The sequence below is a fragment of the Mustelus asterias genome, chromosome 9, assembly GCF_964213995.1.
Source record: "Mustelus asterias chromosome 9, sMusAst1.hap1.1, whole genome shotgun sequence".
Classification (NCBI taxonomy): Eukaryota; Metazoa; Chordata; class Chondrichthyes; order Carcharhiniformes; family Triakidae; genus Mustelus; species Mustelus asterias.
In genome coordinates this window covers 139,711,594-139,728,112 of record NC_135809.1, presented here as the reverse complement: position 1 = coordinate 139,728,112, position 16,519 = coordinate 139,711,594, and the positions used below count along the sequence as shown (strand labels likewise).

The 16,519-nt window shown below is 46.4% G+C and overlaps 1 protein-coding gene across 2 annotated transcripts in view; it reads left to right on the top strand.

The window, feature by feature from the left end:
* Nucleotides 1-16,519, top strand: part of caprin1b (cell cycle associated protein 1b) — a 271,770-nt gene that overhangs the window by 40,612 nt on the left and 214,639 nt on the right. For both annotated transcript variants that reach the window (XM_078221064.1, XM_078221066.1), the window contains exon 2: nt 14,579-14,641. In XM_078221064.1, the coding sequence (XP_078077190.1) occupies nt 14,579-14,641 (63 nt within the window). The remainder of the gene's footprint in view (nt 1-14,578; nt 14,642-16,519) is intronic.

Below are 16,519 nucleotides of genomic sequence, written 5' to 3'. Positions count from 1 at the left end.
CCATCCCCACACCCCCACTTCTTGCCTTCAAACAACCGCGCAACCTCAAACAGACCATTGTCCGCAGCAAACTACCAGCCTTCAGGAGAACAGTGACCACGACACCACACAATCCTGCCACAGCAACCTCTGCAAGATGTGCCGGATCATCGACACGGATGCCATCATCTCGCGTGAGAACACCATCTACCAGGTACATGGTACCTACTCTTGCAACTCGGCCAACGTTGTCTACCTGATACGCTGCAGGAAAGGATGTCCCGAGGCATGGTATATTTGAGAAAACCATGCAGACGCTACGACAACGGATGAATGAACACCGCTCAACAATCACCAGGCAAGACTGTTCTCTTCCTGTGGGGGAGCACTTCAGCAGTCACAGGCATTCAGCCTCTGATCTTCAGGTAAGCCTTCCCCAAGGTGGCCTTCACGACACACGACAGCGCAGAGTCGCTGAGCAGAAACTGATAGCCAAGTTCCGCACACATGAGGACAGCCTAAACCGGGATGTTGGATTTATGTCACATTATCAGTAACCCCCACAGCTTGCCTCCTGGACTTGCAGGCTGTCCTGTCTGGAGACAATACGCATCTCTTTAACCTGTGCTTAATGCTCCCTCCACCCACATTGTCTGTATCTTTAAGATCTGGTTGGCTGTAGGGATTCGCATTCTAATCAGTATTCTGTAACTTGATTTTGTGTCTCTGTGCACTGTTTGAGAGCAGATTTCCACTCCATCTGACGAAGGAACAGCGCTCCGAAAGCTCATGGTATTTGCTACCAAATAAACCTGTTGGACTTTAACCTGGTGTTGTTAAAACTCTTACTGTGAACTCTAGACAGACATTCCTTGAAAAACTGCCACCTCATGGCATGCCAAGTACTCAGCCAGGTACTTTTTAAAGGATGTGAGGCATCCCGCCTCCACCACCCCCGCAGGCAGTACATTCCAGACGGTCACCACCCTCTGAGTAAAAACGTTTTTCCTCAATTCCCCCTAAAACCTCCCACCCCTCACTTTTAACTTGTGTCCCCTTGTAACTGACCCTGCAACGAAGGAGAGCAGCTGCTCCCTATCCACCCTGTCCAAACCCCTCATAATCCTGAACACTTCAATCAGGTCGCCCCTCAGTCTTCTCTACTCCAGAGGAAACAATCCAAGCCTATCCAACCTCTCTTGATAACTTTCATCCCAGGAAACATCCTGGTGAATCTCCTTTGCACCCCTCCAGTGCGTTCACGTCCTTCCTATAATGTGGCGACCAGAACTGCACACACTACTCCAGCTATGGCCTCACCAGAGTTCTATACAACTCCATCATGACCCCTCTGCTTTTGTAATCGATACCTCAGTTGATAAAGACGAGTGTGCCATATGCCTTTTTCACTTACCCTATTAACCTGCCTTGCCGCCCTCAGAGATCTATGGACAAGCATGCCAAGGTCCCTTTGTTCGTCGGAATTTCCCATTGTCAGACCTTTCATAATATACATCCTTGTCAAATTACTCCTTCCAAAGTGTATCACCTTACACTTTTCAGGGTTAAATTCCATCTGCCACTTATCCACCCATTTAACCTTCTTGTCTATATCTTCCTGTAACCCAACACACTCAACCTCACTGTTAACCGCCCGCCAATCTTTGTGTCATCGGCAAACTTACTGATCCTACCCCCCACATAGTCATCTATGTCATTTATATTAATGACAAACAGTAGGGGGCCCAGCACAGATTCCTATGGTACACCACTGGCCTTCAGTTACTAAAGCAGCCATCTGTCACCACCCTCTGTCTCCTACCGCTAAGATGTAGAGATAATAAGAAGTCTCTCAACACCAGGTTAAAGTCCAACAGGTTTATTTGGTAGCACAAGCTTTCGGAGCGCTGCTCCTTCATCAGGTGAGTGCGGAGCTGTGTTCACAAACAGGGCATATATAGACATAGAACATAGAACAGTACAGCACAGAACAGGCCCTTCGGCCCACGATGTTGTGCCGAGCTTTATCTGAAACCAAGATCAAGCCATCCCACTCCCTATCATCCTGGTGTGCTCCATGTGCCTATCCAATAACCGCTTAAATGTTTCTAAAGTGTCTGACTCCACTATCACTGCAGGCAGTCCATTCCACACCCCAACCACTCTCTGCGTAAAGAACCTACCTCTGATATCCTTCCTGTATCTCCCACCACGAACCCTATAGTTATGCCCCCTTGTAATAGCTCCATCCACCCGAGGAAATAGTCTTTGAACGTTCACTCTATCTATCCCCTTCATCATTTTATACACCTCTATTAAGTCTCCCCTCAGCCTCCTCCGCTCCAGAGAGAACAGCCCTAGCTCCCTCAACCTTTCCTCATATGACCTACCCTCCAAACCAGGCAGCATCCTGGTAAATCTCCTCTGCACTCTTTCCAGCGCTTCCACATCCTTCTTATAGTGAGGTGACCAGAACTGCACACAATATTCCAAATGTGGTCTCACCAAGGTCCTGTACAGTTGCAGCATAACCCCACGGCTCTTAAACTCCAACCCCCTGTTAATAAAAGCTAACACACTATAGGCCTTCTTCACAGCTCTATCCACTTGACTGGCAACCTTTAGAGATCTGTGGATATGGACCCCAAGATCTCTCTGTTCCTCCACAGTCTTCAGAACCCTACCTTTGACCCTGTAATCCACATTTAAATTTGTCTTACCAAAATGAATCACCTCACATTTATCAGGGTTAAACTCCATTTGCCATTTTTCAGCCCAGCTTTGCATCCTATCTATGTCTCTTTGCAGCCTACAACAGCCCTCCACCTCATCCACTACTCCACCAATCTTGGTGTCATCAGCAAATTTACTGATCCACCCTTCAGCCCCCTCCTCTCAGTCATTAATAAAAATCACAAAGAGCAGAGGACCAAGCACTGATCCCTGCGGCACACCGCTAGCAACCTGCCTCCAATCCGAAAATTTTCCATCGACCACCACCCTCTGTCTTCGGTCAGACAGCCAGTTACCTATCCAATCGGCCAACTTTCCCTCTATCCCACACCTCCTCACTTTCATCATAAGCCGACCATGGGGGACCTTATCAAACGCCTTACTAAAATCCATGTATATGACATCAACTGCCCTACCTTCATCAACACACTTAGTTACCTCCTCAAAAAATTCTATCAAATTTGTGAGGCACGACTTGCCCTTCACGAATCCGTGCTGACTATCTCGGATTAATCCGCATCTTTCTAAATGGTCGTAAATCCCATCCCTAAGGACCCTTTCCATCAATTTACCAACCACCGAAGTAAGACTAACCGGTCTATAATTACCAGGGTCATTTCTATTCCCTTTCTTAAACAGAGGAACAACATTCGCCATTCTCCAGTCCTCTGGCACCATCCCCGTGGACAGCGAGGACCCAAAGATCAACGCCAAAGGCTCTGCAATCTCATCCCTTGCCTCCCACAGAATCCTAGGATACATTTCATCAGGCCCAGGGGACTTATCGACCTTCAGTTTATTCAAAACTGCCAAGACATCCTCCCTCCGAACATCTATTTCCTCCAGCCTATTAGCCTGTAACACCTTCTCTTCCTCAAAAACATGGCCCCTCTCCTTGGTGAACACTGAAGAAAAGTATTCATTCATCACCTCGCCTATCTCTACTGACTCCATACACAAGTTCCCACTACTGTCCTTGACCGGCCCTAACCTCACCCTGGTCATTCTTTTATTCCTCACATAAGAGTAAAAAGCCTTGGGGTTTTCCTTGATCCGACCCGCCAAGGACTTCTCATGTCCCCTCCTAGCTCTCCTAAGCCCCTTTTTCAGCTCATTCCTTGCTAACTTGTAACCCTCAATCGAGCCATCTGAACCTTGTTTCCTCATCCCTACATAAGCTTCCCTCTTCCTTTTCACAAGACATTCCACCTCTTTTGTGAACCATGGTTCCCTCACTCGGCCATTTCCTCCCTGCCTGACAGGGACATACCTATCAAGGACACCCAGTATTTGTTCCTTGCAAAAGTTCCACTTTTCATTAGTTCCTTTCTCTGACAGTTTCTGTTCCCAACTTATGCCCCCTAATTCTTGCCTAATCGCATCATAATTACCCCTCCCCCAATTGTAAACCTTGCCCTGCCGTACGGCCCTATCCCTCTCCATTGCAATTACAAAAGACACCGAATTGTGGTCACTATCTCCAAATTGCTCTCCCACAACCAAATCTAACACTTGGCCCGGTTCATTTCCCAGTACCAAATCCAATGTGGCCTCACCTCTAGTCGGCCCATCCACATATTGTGTCAGGAAACCCTCCCGCACACACTGCACAAAAACTGCCCCATCCAAACTATTTGACCTACAAAGGTTCCAATCAATATTCGGAAAGTTAAAGTCCCCCATGACAACTACCCTGTGACCCCCACACATATCCATAATCTGCTTAGCAATTTCTTCCTCCACATCTCTATTACTATTTGGGGGCCTATAGTAAACTCCTAGCAACGTGACCGCTCCTTTCCTATTTCTAACTTCAGCCCATATTACCTCAGTGTGCAGATCCCCCACGAAGTGCCTTTCCGCAGCCGTTAAACTATCCTTGATTAACAATGCCACTCCTCCACCTCTTTTACCAGCTTCCCTACACTTAGTGAAACATCTATACCCCGGAACGTCCAACAACCATTCCTGTCCTTGTTCTACCCACGTCTCCGTAATGGCCACAACATCGTAGTCCCAAGTACCAATCCACGCCCCAAGTTCATCTACCTTGTTCCGGATGCTCCTTGCATTGAAGTAAACACACTTCAACCCACCTTCCTGTCTACCAGTACCCACCCTTGACCCTGATACCTTCCCCAATACCTCACCACCCTCACTGACTTCTGGACTACAACTCCCTTTCCCACTCCCCTGACAAATTAGTTTAAACCCCCCTGAAGAGCCGTAACAAATTTCCCTCCGAGGATATTGGTGCCCCTCTGGTTCAGGTGCACCCCGTCCTGTCTGTACAGGTCCCACCTTCCCCAGAACGTGTTCCAATTATCCACGTATCTGAAACCCTCCCTCCTACACCATCCCTGCAACCACATATTTAACTGCACTCTCTCCCTGTTCCTCGACTCGCTATCACGTGGTACCGGCAACGTACCAGAGATGACCACATGTTTCGTCTTGGCTCTCAGCTTCCAGCCCAGCTCCAGAAATTCCTGCTTTAAATCCCCGTCCCTTCTCTTACCTATGTCATTGGTACCAATGTGCACCACGACTTGTGACTGTTTCCCCTCCCCCTTCAGAATCTGGAAAACACGGTCTGAGACATCACGGACCTTGGCATCCGGTAGGCAACATACCATCCGTGAGTCTCTTTTGCTGCCACAGAACCTCCTATCTATCCCTCTAACTAACGAGTCCCCAATAACTATCGCCCTCCCGCTCTCCCCCTTTCCCTCCCGAGCCACAGAGACGGACACAGTGCTGGAGATCCTCTCACTGCGGCTCCCCACTGGTATGTCATCCCCCTCAACCGTATCCAAAGCGGAATACTTGTTGCTAAGGGGAACGACCACCGGGGATCCCTGCACGGACTGCTTCCTCCCAGCCCCTCTCACCGTCACCCATCTGTTTTCAATCCTCGGAGTAACTGTATTCCTAAAGCTTGTGTCTATGGCCATCTCTGCGTCCCTGATGATCCTAAGTTCATCCAACTCCAGCTCCAGTTCCCTAACACGGTTTTGGAGGAGCTGCAGATGGGTGCACTTCCCACAGGTGTAATCAGTAGGGACACTGTCGTCGTCCCTCACCTCAAACATAGTGCAAGAGGAACATTGCACTGCCTGCACACCCATCCCCTCTAGATACCTTGCCAGTACCAGGTAGGAAGTGCAAAAATGAATTCAACTCACCCCTGCTCGCCCTTTCAGCCTAAGCCACAAACTTAATTTACAAGATAATGGTTGGAATGCGAGTCTTTACAGGTAATCAAGTCTTAAAAGTACAGACAATGTGAGTGGAGAGAGGGTTAAGCACAGATCGAAGAGGTGTGTATTGTCTCCAGCCAAGGCAGTTCGTGAGATTTTGCAAGCCCAGGCAAGTTGTGGGGGGGTTACAGATAGTGTGACATGAACCCAAGATCCCGGTTGAGGCTGTCCTCGTGTGTGGAACTTGGCTATCAATTTCTGCTCGGCGATTCTGCGTTGTCGTGTGTCGTGAAGGCTGCCTTAGAGAACGCTTACCCGAAGATCAGAGGCTGAATGCCCGTGACTGCTGAAGTGTTCCCTGACAGGAAGAGAACACTTCTGCCTGGTGATTGTTGAGCGGTGTTCATACGACAAGTTCTTCATTCCAGAGATCATTCTTGTGAACCTCTTCTGGACCCTTTCCAAGGCCAGCACATCCTTCCTTAGATACGGGGCTCAAAGCTGCTCACAATACTCCAAATGAGGTCTGACCAGAGCCTTATACAGCCTCAGACATACATCCCTGCCCTTGTATTCTAGACCTCTCGACATGAATGCTAACATTGCATTTGCCTTCCTAACTGCCGACTGAACCTGCACGTTAACCTTAAGAGAATCTTCAACAATGACTCCCAAATCCCTTTGTGTTTCTGATTTCCTAAGCATTTTCCCATTTAGAAAATAGTCTATGCCTCCATTCCTCCTTCCAAAGTGCATAACCGTACACTTTTCCATATTGTATTCCATCTGCCACTTCTTTGCCCACTCTCCTAGCCTGTCCAAGTCCTTCTGCAGCCCCCCGCATCCTCAATACTACCCGTCCCTCTACATATCTTTGTACCATCTGCAAACTTAGCGACAGTGCCTTCAGCTCCTTCCTCCAAATCGTTAATGTATTTTGTGAAAAGTTGTGGTCCCAGCACTGACCCCTGAGGCACACCATTAGTCACTGGCTGCCATCCTGAGAAAGACCCCTTTATCCCCACTCTCTGCCTTCTGTCAGTCAGCCAATCCTCTATCCATGCTAGGATCTGGCACTTAACTTATTTAACAGTCTCCTATGCGGCACATTGTCAAAGGCCTTCTGGAAATCTAAATAAATAAGCGTGGCTGAGGGATTGGAGCAGGGGTCAGGGATTCAGGTTCCTGGATCATTGGGATCTCTTTAGGGGCAGGTGCGACCTGTACAAAAAGGACGGGTTTCACTTAAATCCCAGGGGGACCAATATCCTGGCGGGAAGGTTTGCTAAGGCTACTGGGGAGTGTTTAAACTAGAATGTTTGGGGGGTGGGAATCAAAATGAGGTGACTGGGAAAGAGGAGGTTAGCTTAAAAATAAAAGGGGCTTGTAGACAGTGTGAGAGGGAGGATACGCAGGTGACGGAGAAGGGGAGCGCTCAGACTGAAGGGTTGAGATGTGTGTATTTTAACGCAAGGAGTGTCGTGAACAAAATGGATGAGCTTAGAGCGTGGATCACTACTTGGAAGTGTGATGTGGTGGCCATTACAGAGACTTGGTTATCTCAGGAACAGGACTGGATACTTCAAGTGCCGGGTTTCAAATGTTTCAGGAGGGATAGGGAAGGAGGCAAAAGAGATGTGGGAGTGGCACTGTTGATCAGGGATAGTGTCACGGCTGTAGAAAAGATGGACGCCACAGAGGATTGTCTACGGAATCTCTGTGGGTGGAGGTTTGCAACAAGAAGGGGTCAATAACTTTACTGGGTGTTTTCTATAGGCTGCCCAATAGTAGCAGGGATGTGGAGGAGCAGATTGGGAAGCAGATCCTGGAGAGATGTGATAATAACAGAGTGGTCGTGATGGGAGATTTTAATTTCCCAAATATCGATTGGAATATCCCAAGGGTAAGGGGTTTAGATGGGGAGGAGTTTGTTAGGTGTGTTCAGGAGGGCTTCCTGATGCAGCATGTGGATAAGCTTACAAGAGGAGAGGCTGTACTTGATTTGGTATCAGGGAATGAACCTGGGCAGGTGTCAGATCTCTCAGTGGGAGACCTTTTTGGGGATAATGATCATAACTCTATCTCCTTTACATTAGCATTGGAGAGAGATAGGATCAGTCAAGCTAGGAAAGTGTTTATTTGGAGTAAGGTCAATTATGAGGCTATTAGGCAGGAAATTAGAGGCATAAATTGGAAGGAGGTTTTCTCAGGGAAATGTATAGAAGAAATGTGGCAAATTTTCAAGGAAAATTTGTCTGGAGCTCTGCACAGCAACGTTCCAATGAGACAGGGGAGTTATGGTAGGTTACAGGAACCATGATGCACAAAAGCTGTAACGAATTTAGTCAAGAAGAAAAGAAAAGCCTACAAAAGGTTCAGGGAGCTAGGTAATGTTAGAAATCTAGAAAAGTATATGACTAGTAGGAAGGATCTTAAGAGGGAAATTAGAAGAGCAAAAAGGGGTCATGAGAAGGCCTTGGCAGACAGGATAAAGGAAAACCCCAAGGCATTCTACAAGTATGTTAAGAGCAAGAAGATAAGATGTGAAGGAGTAGGACCTATCAAATGTGATGGTGGAAAAGTCTGTATAGAACCGGTAGAAATAGCAGAGTTACTCAATGAATACTTTACTTCGGTATTCACAGTGGAAAAGGATCTTGGTAGTTGCAGTGCAGACTTGCAGTGGACTGAGAAGATTCAGCATGTGGACATTAGGAAAGAGGATGTGTTGGAGCTTTTGAAAAGCATCAAGTTAGATTAATCACTGGGACCGGATGGGATGTACCCCAGGTTACTGTGGGAGGCGAGGGAAGAGATTGCTGAGCCTCTGGCGATGATCTTTGCGTCATCAATGGAGATGGGAGAGGTTCCGGAGGATTGGAGTATTGCGGATGTGGTTCCGTTATTCAAGAAAGGGAGAAGAGATAGCCCGGGAAATTATAGACCAGTGAGTCTAACCTCAGTGGTTGGTAAGTTGATGGAGAAGATCCTGAGAGGCAGGATTTATGAACATCTGGAGAGGAATAGTATGATCAGAAATAGCCAGCACAGCTTTGTCCAAGGCAGATCATGCCTTACGAGTCTAATTGAATTTTTTGAAGATTTGAGGACACAGGTTTAAGGTGCTGGGGGGTAGGTACAGGGGAAATGTTAGGGGGAAGTTTTTCACACACAGGGTGGTGGGCGAGTGGAATCGGCTGCCGTCAGTGGTGGTGGAGGCAAACTCAATAGGGTCTTTTAAGAGACTCCTGGATGAGTACATGGGACTTAATAGGATGGAGGGTTATAGGTAGGCCTAAAAGGTAGGGATATGTTCGGCACAACTTGTGGGGCCGAAGGGCCTGTTTTGTGCTGTCGTTTTCTATGTTTCTATATAACTGGACACATAGACGAGGGAAGATGGATTTTATATGGATTTCAGCAAGGCGTTTGATAAGGTGCCCCATGCAAGGCTCATTGACAAAGTGAAGGGGCATGGGATACAAGCGGACATTGCTTTGTGGATTCAGAACTGGCTTGCCCACAGAAGGCAAAGAGTGGTTGTAGATGGGTTCTTTTTCAGCATGGAGGTCTGTCACCAGTGGAGTGCCCCAGGGATCTGTTCTGGGACCCTTGCTCTTTGTGATTTTTATAAATGACCTGGATGAGGAAGTGGAAGGATGGGTTGGCAAGTTTGCTGATGACACAAAGGTTGGTGGTGTTGTGGATAGTGTAAAGGGATGTCAGCAGTTGCAACGAGACATAGATAAGATGCAAGACTGGGCGGAGAAGTGGCAGATGGACTTCAACCCAGATAAGTGTGTGTTGGTTCATTTTGATGTGGAGATGCCGGCGTTGGACTGGGGTAAACACAGTAAGAAGTTTAACAACACCAGGTTAAAGTCCAACAGGTTTATTTGCTACCAAATAAACCTGTTGGACTTTAACCTGGTGTTGTTAAACTTCTTACTTGGTTCATTTTGGCAGGTCGAATAGGATGAAAGAATATAATATTAAGGGTAAGACGCTTGGCAGTGTGGAAGATCAGAAGGATCTTGGGGTCCGGGTTCATAGGACGCTCAAAGCGGCGTCGCAGCTAGAGGCTGTGGTTAAGAAGGCGTATGGAATACTGGCCTTCATCAATAGAGGAATTGAGTTTAGAAATCAGGAGATAATGCTGCAGCTGTATAGGACCCTGGTCAGACCCCACCTGGAGTACTGTGCCCAGTTCTGGTCACCTCATTGCAGAAAGGATGTGGACGCCATAGAAAGGGTGCAGAGGAGATTTACTAGGATGTTGCCTGGATAAAAATAAATGAAAATAGTTCATGCAAAATCACAAATAGAAGGGTTGTGTGTGGTGGTAATAATCTTCTGAGGTGTGTCTATTTCAATGCCAGGAGTATTGTGGGGAAGGCAGACGAGCTGAGGGCGTGGATCGACACATGGAAATATGGCATTATAGCCATTCGTGAAACTTGGCTACAGGAGGGGCAGGACTGGCAGCTCAATGTTCCAGGATTCCGATGTTTCAGACGTGATAGAGGCAGAGGGATGAAGGGTGGGGGGATGGCATTGCTAGTCAGGGAAAATGTTACAGCAGTGCTCAGGCAGGATAGATTAGAGGGCTTGTTTACCGAGGCCATATGGGTGGAGCTGAGAAACAGGAAAGGAATGACCACATTAATGGGGTTGTATTATAGACCACCCAATAGTCAGCGAGAATTGGAGGAGCAAATCTGCAGAGAGATAGCAGACAACTGCAGGAAACATAAAGTTGTGATATTAGGGGATTTTAATTTTCCATGTATAGATTGGGACTCCCATACTGTTAAAGGTCGAGACGGGTTAGAGTTCGTAAAATGTGTTTCGTAAAATTTTCTAAATCAATATATAGAGGTACCAACTAGAGAGGATGCAGTATTAGATCTCCTGTTAGGACAAGTGACGGAAGTGTGTGTAGGGGAACACTTTGGTTCCAGTGATCATAACGCCATTAGTTTCAACTTGATCATGGATAAAGATAGATCTGGCCCTCGGGTTGAGGTTCTAAACTGGAAAAAGGCCAAATTTGAAGAAATGAGAAAGGATCTAAAAAGCGTGGATTGGGACAGGCTGTTCTCTGGCAAGGATGTGAATGGTAAGTGGGAGGCCTTCAAAGGAGAAATTTTGAGAGTGCAGAGTTTGTATGTTCCTGTCAGGATTAAAGGCAAAGTGAATAAAAATAGGGAACCTTGGTTCTTGAGGGATATTAGAACTCTGATAAAGAAGAAGAGAGAGATGTATGACATGTATAGGCAACAGGGAGCAAATAAGATGCTTGAAGAGTATAAAAAGTGCAAGAAACTACTTAAGAAAGAAATCAGGAGGGCTAAAAGAAGACATGAGGTTGTTTTGGCAAACAAGGCGAAGGATAATCCTAAGAGCTTCTACAGGTGTATATTAAGAGCAAAAGGATAGTAAGGGATAAAATTGGTCCTCTTGAAGATCAGAGTGGTCAGCTATGTATGGAACCAAAAGAAATGGGGGAGATATTAAATGGGTTTTTTGCATCCGTATTTACTAAGGAAACTGGCATGGAGTCTATGGAAATAAGGCAAACAAGTAGGGAGGTCATGGAACCTATACAGATTAAAGGGGAGGAGGTGCTTGCTGTCTTGAGGCAAATCAGAGTAGATAAATCCCCAGGACCGCCTCGGACCTTGAAGGAGACTAGTGTTGAAATTGCAGGGGCCCTGGCAGATATATTTAAAATGTTGGTATCCACGGGTGAGGTGCCGGATGATTGGAGGATAGCTCATGTTGTTCTGTTGTTTAAAAAAGGCTCAAAAAGTAATGCGGGAAATTATAGGCCGGTAAGTTTGACGTCAGTAGTAGGTAAATTATTGGAAGGAGTATTAAGAGATAGGATCTACAAATATTTGGATAGACAGGGACTTATTAGGGAGAGTCAACATGGCTTTGTGCGTGGTAGGTCATGTTTAACCAATCTATTAGAGTTTTTCGAGGAGGTTCCCAGGAAAGTGGATGAAGGGAAGGCAGTGGATGTTGTCTACATGGACTTCAGTAAGGCCTTTGACAAGGTCCCGCATGGGAGGTTAGTCAGGAAGGTTCAGTCGCTAGGTATACATGGAGAGGTAGTAAATTGGATTAGACACTGGCTCAATGGAAGAAGCCAGAGAGTGGTAGTGGAGGATTGCTTCTGAGTGGAGGCCTGTGACTAGTGGTGTGCCACAGAGATCAGTGCTGGGTCCATTGTTGTTTGTCATCTATATCAATGATCTGGATGATAATGTGGTAAATTGGATCAGCAAGTTTGCTGATGATACAAAGATTGGAGGTGTAGTGGACAGTGAGGAAGGTTTTCAAAGCTTGCAGAGGGATTTTGACCAGCTAGAAAAATGGGCTGAAAAATGGCAGATGGAGTTTAATGCAGACGGGTGTGAGGTATTGCACTTTGGAAGGACAAACCAAGGTAGAACATACAAGGGAAATGGTAGGACACTGAAGAGTGCAGTAGAACACAGGGATCTGGGAATACAGATACATAATTCCCTAAAAGTGGCGTCACAGGTAGATAGGGTCGTAAAGAGTGCTTTTGGTACATTGGCCTTTATAAATCAAAGTATTGAATATAAGAGTTGGAATGTTATGGTGAGGTTGTATAAGACATTGGTGAGGCCAAATTTAGAGTATGGTGTGCAGTTTTGGTCACCTAATTACAGGAAGGATATTAATAAGGTTGAAAGAGTGCAGAGAAGGTTTACAAGGATGTTGCCGGCACTTGAGAAACTGAGTTACAGAGAAAGGTTGAATAGGTTAGGACTTTATTCCCTGGAGCATAGAAGAATGAGGGGAGATTTGATAGAGGTGTATAAAATTATGATGGGTATAGATAGAGTGAATGCAAGCAGGCTTTTTCCACTGAGGCTAGGGGAGAAAATAACTAGAGGATATGGGTTAAGGGTGAGGGGGGAAAAGTTTAAAGGGAATATTAGGGGAGGTTTCTTCACACACAGTGGTGGGAGTTTGGAATGAGCTGCCAGATGAAGTGGTGAATGCGGGCTCACTTTTAACATTTAAGAAAAACTTGGACAGGTACATGGATGAGAGGGGTGTGGAGGGATATGGTCCAGGTGCAGGTCAGTGGACTCGGCACAAAAATGGTTCTGCGCAGGCAAGAAGGGCCAAAAGGCCTGTTTCTGTGTTGTAATGTTCTATGGTTCTATGGATTAGGTGGCATGCCTTATGAGGATAGGTTGAGAGAGCTAGGTCTTTTCTCCTTGGAGAAGCGAAGGATGAAAGGTGACCTGATAGAGGTGTATAAGATGTTGAGAGGTATTGATAGAGTGGATTCTCAGAGGCTTTTACCCAGGGCTGAAATGGTTGCCACAAGAGGTCACGGGTTTAGGTTGCTGGGGAGTAGGTACAGAGGAGATGTTCGGGTAAGTTTTTCACTCGGAGGGTGGTGGGGTGCGTGGAATCGGCTGCCGGTAGTGGTGGTGGAGGCGGATTCGATAGGGTCTTTTAAGAGACTTTTGGATAAGTTCATGCAAGTTAGTAAGATAGAGGGTTATAGGTAAGCCTAGTAGGTAGGGACATGTTCAGCGCAACTTGTGAGCCGAAGGGCCTGTTTGTGCTGTAGCTTTTCTATGTTCTAAATCATGTCCATTGGTTCTCCTTTATCTAACTTCCTTAACTTCCTTGTTACCTCAAAGAACTCATAACAAATTTGTCAGACATGACCTCCCCTTGACGGCGGCACGGTAGCACGGTGGTTAGCACTGCTGCTTCACAGCTCCAGGGTCCCGGGTTCGATTCCCGGCTCGGGTCACTGTCTGTGTGGAGTTTGCACATTCTCCTCGTGTCTGCGTGGGTTTCCTCCGGGTGCTCCGGTTTCCTCCCACAGTCCAAAGATGTGCGGGTTAGGTTGATTGGCCAGGTTAAAAATTGCCCCTTAGAGTTCTGAGATGCGGAGGTTAGCGGGATTAGCGGGTAAAATATGTGGGGGTAGGGCCTGGGTGGGATTGTGGTCGGTGTGGACTCGATGGGCCGAATGGCCTCCTTCTGCACTGTAGGGTTTCTATGATTCTATGACAAAGCTGTGCTGACTCAGTCATACTTTATCATGCACTTCCAAGTACTGGTTACAGGGATAGGGTGGGAGAGAGGGCCTGGGTAAGATACTCTGTCAGAGAGTTGGTGCACACTTGATGGGCCGAAAGGCCTCTTCTGCACTGTAAGGAATGGATGATTCTATGAATTAAATTTTCTGAAGTGCGTTAACTAGAGTGGTTTTTGGTCAATTCTATTTGAAAACATTTGGGTTTTCTGGATAATAAAAGGTGGATCTGTTCTCATCCTCATTTAGTTAGACAGTCTTCTACACTGTATATGAACTAGATTAATCAAGTTGTATTTTGTCCTGGCTTATGTCTCTGAATATGAAGCAATGGAAAGTAGATACTTAGGCAGCCGGTGCAGAAAGTTTACCATATATACTCAAAAACAAGAAACGTGGGAGGTAAAATGGTATGGGAACCCTGTTTAGTAACAATTTTGTGGTATGTGTCATGATTTTTTGGTGTTGCATTATCTATCATTTCTTTTGGAGAATGAAAATTCAATGCAATTGATACATTATTTTCATTTCAACATTGTGATCTGAAATTTCCCTTTTGTTAAAGGGCAAGCTGGATGACTACCAAGAAAGACTTGACAGGGGAGAAGTACTTAACCAAGACCAATTGGTAAGTGATTTCTGGATTTAAAAAGAAACCCTGTGATTGCTCGAACTACATTTGCAATTATTTAGGCTGGATATCTGTTTTATTGGAAAGGGCATTTTTCATACTCCAGATCCTTGTGGCATGTGCCACTCGTAGTGTTAAAGTTGTGTTTATCATAGATTCTCAGCCATAAAACTGCAGAATGGCGATGTTTCAAGTCAGGATAGTGTGAGAGTTGGAAGGGAAGCTTGCAGGTGATGGTTTCCCCATGCATCTGCTGCTCTTGTCCTTCTAGGTGGAAACGATCATGGGTGTGGAAGGTTCTTAATTCCTTCATGGGTTATTGGCGCCGTTGGCACAACCAGCATTTGTTGCCCATCCTTAATTGCCCTTGATCTGATTGGTTTGCTCAGTCATTTGAGCGTGGTTAGAGTCAATCACATTGTTACTGGAATGTAGACCAGATGATGTAAGGATGGCAGATTGCCTTCTCAAAAGGGCATTGGTCAACCAGATAGGTTTTTACAACAATCAATGGTAGTTTCATGGTTATAGTGATAGAGGTTTACAGCATGGAAACAGGTCCTTCGGCCCAACTTGTCCATGTCGCCCTTTTTTTTAAAAACCCCTAAGCTAGGGCGGCACGGTAGCGCAGTGGTTACCACTGCTGCTTCACAGCTCCAGGGTCCTGGGTTCGATTCCCGGCTCGGGTCACTGTCTGTGTGGAGTTTGCACGTTCTCCTCGTGTCTGCGTGGGTTTCCCCCAGGTGCTCCGGTTTCCTCCCACAGTCCAAAGATGTGCGGGTTAGGTTGATTGGCCAGCTTAAAAATTGCCCCTTAGAATCCTAAAATGCGTAGGTTAGAGGGATTAGCGGGTAAATATGTGGGGGTAGGGCCTGGGTGGGATTGTGGTCGGTGCAGACTCGATGGGCCGAATGGCCTCCTTCTGCACTGTAGGGTTTCTATGATTCTAATTCCAATTGCCCGCATTTGGCCCATATCCCTCTGTACCCATCGTACCCATGTAACTATCTAAATGCTTTTTAAAAGATAAAATTGTACCCGCCTCTACTACCTCTGGCAGCTTGTTCCAGACACTCACCACCCTCGGTGGAAAAAATTGCCCCTCTGGACACTTTTGTATCTCTCCCCTCTCACCTTAAACCTATGCCCTCTAGTTTTAGATTCCCCTATCTTTGGGAAAAAATATTGACTATCTACCTTGTCTGTGCCCCTCATTATTTTATAGATCTCTATAAGGTCACCCCTCAGCCTCCTACGCTCCAGAGAGAAAAGTCCCAGTCTATTCAGCCTCTCCTTATAACTCAATCCATCAAGTCCCGGTAGCATCCATGTAAATCTTTTCTGCACTCTTTCTAGTTTAATAATATCCTTTCTATAATAGGGTGACCAGAATTGCTCACTGTATTCCAAGTGTGGCCTTACCAATGTCTTGTACAACTTCAACAAGACGTCCCAACTCCTGTATTCAATGTTCTGACCGATGAAACCAAGCATGCTGAATGCCTTCTTTACCACTCTGCCCACCTGTGACTCCACTTTCAAGGAGCTATGAACATGTACCCCTAGATCTCTTTGTTCTGTAACTCTCCCCAGTGCCCTACCATTAACTGAGTAAGTCCTGCCCTGGTTCAATCTACCAAAATGCATCACAAAGAACAGTACAGCACAGGAAACAGGCCCTTCGGCCCTCCAAGCCTGTGCCGCTCCTTGGTCCAACTAGACCAATCATTTGTATCCCTCCATTCCCAGGTTGCTCATGTGACTATCCAGGTAAGTCTTAAACGATGTCAGCGTGCCTGCCTCCACCACCCTACTTGGCAGCGCATTCCAGGCCCCCACCACCCTCTGTGTAAAAAACATCCCTCTAATATCTGA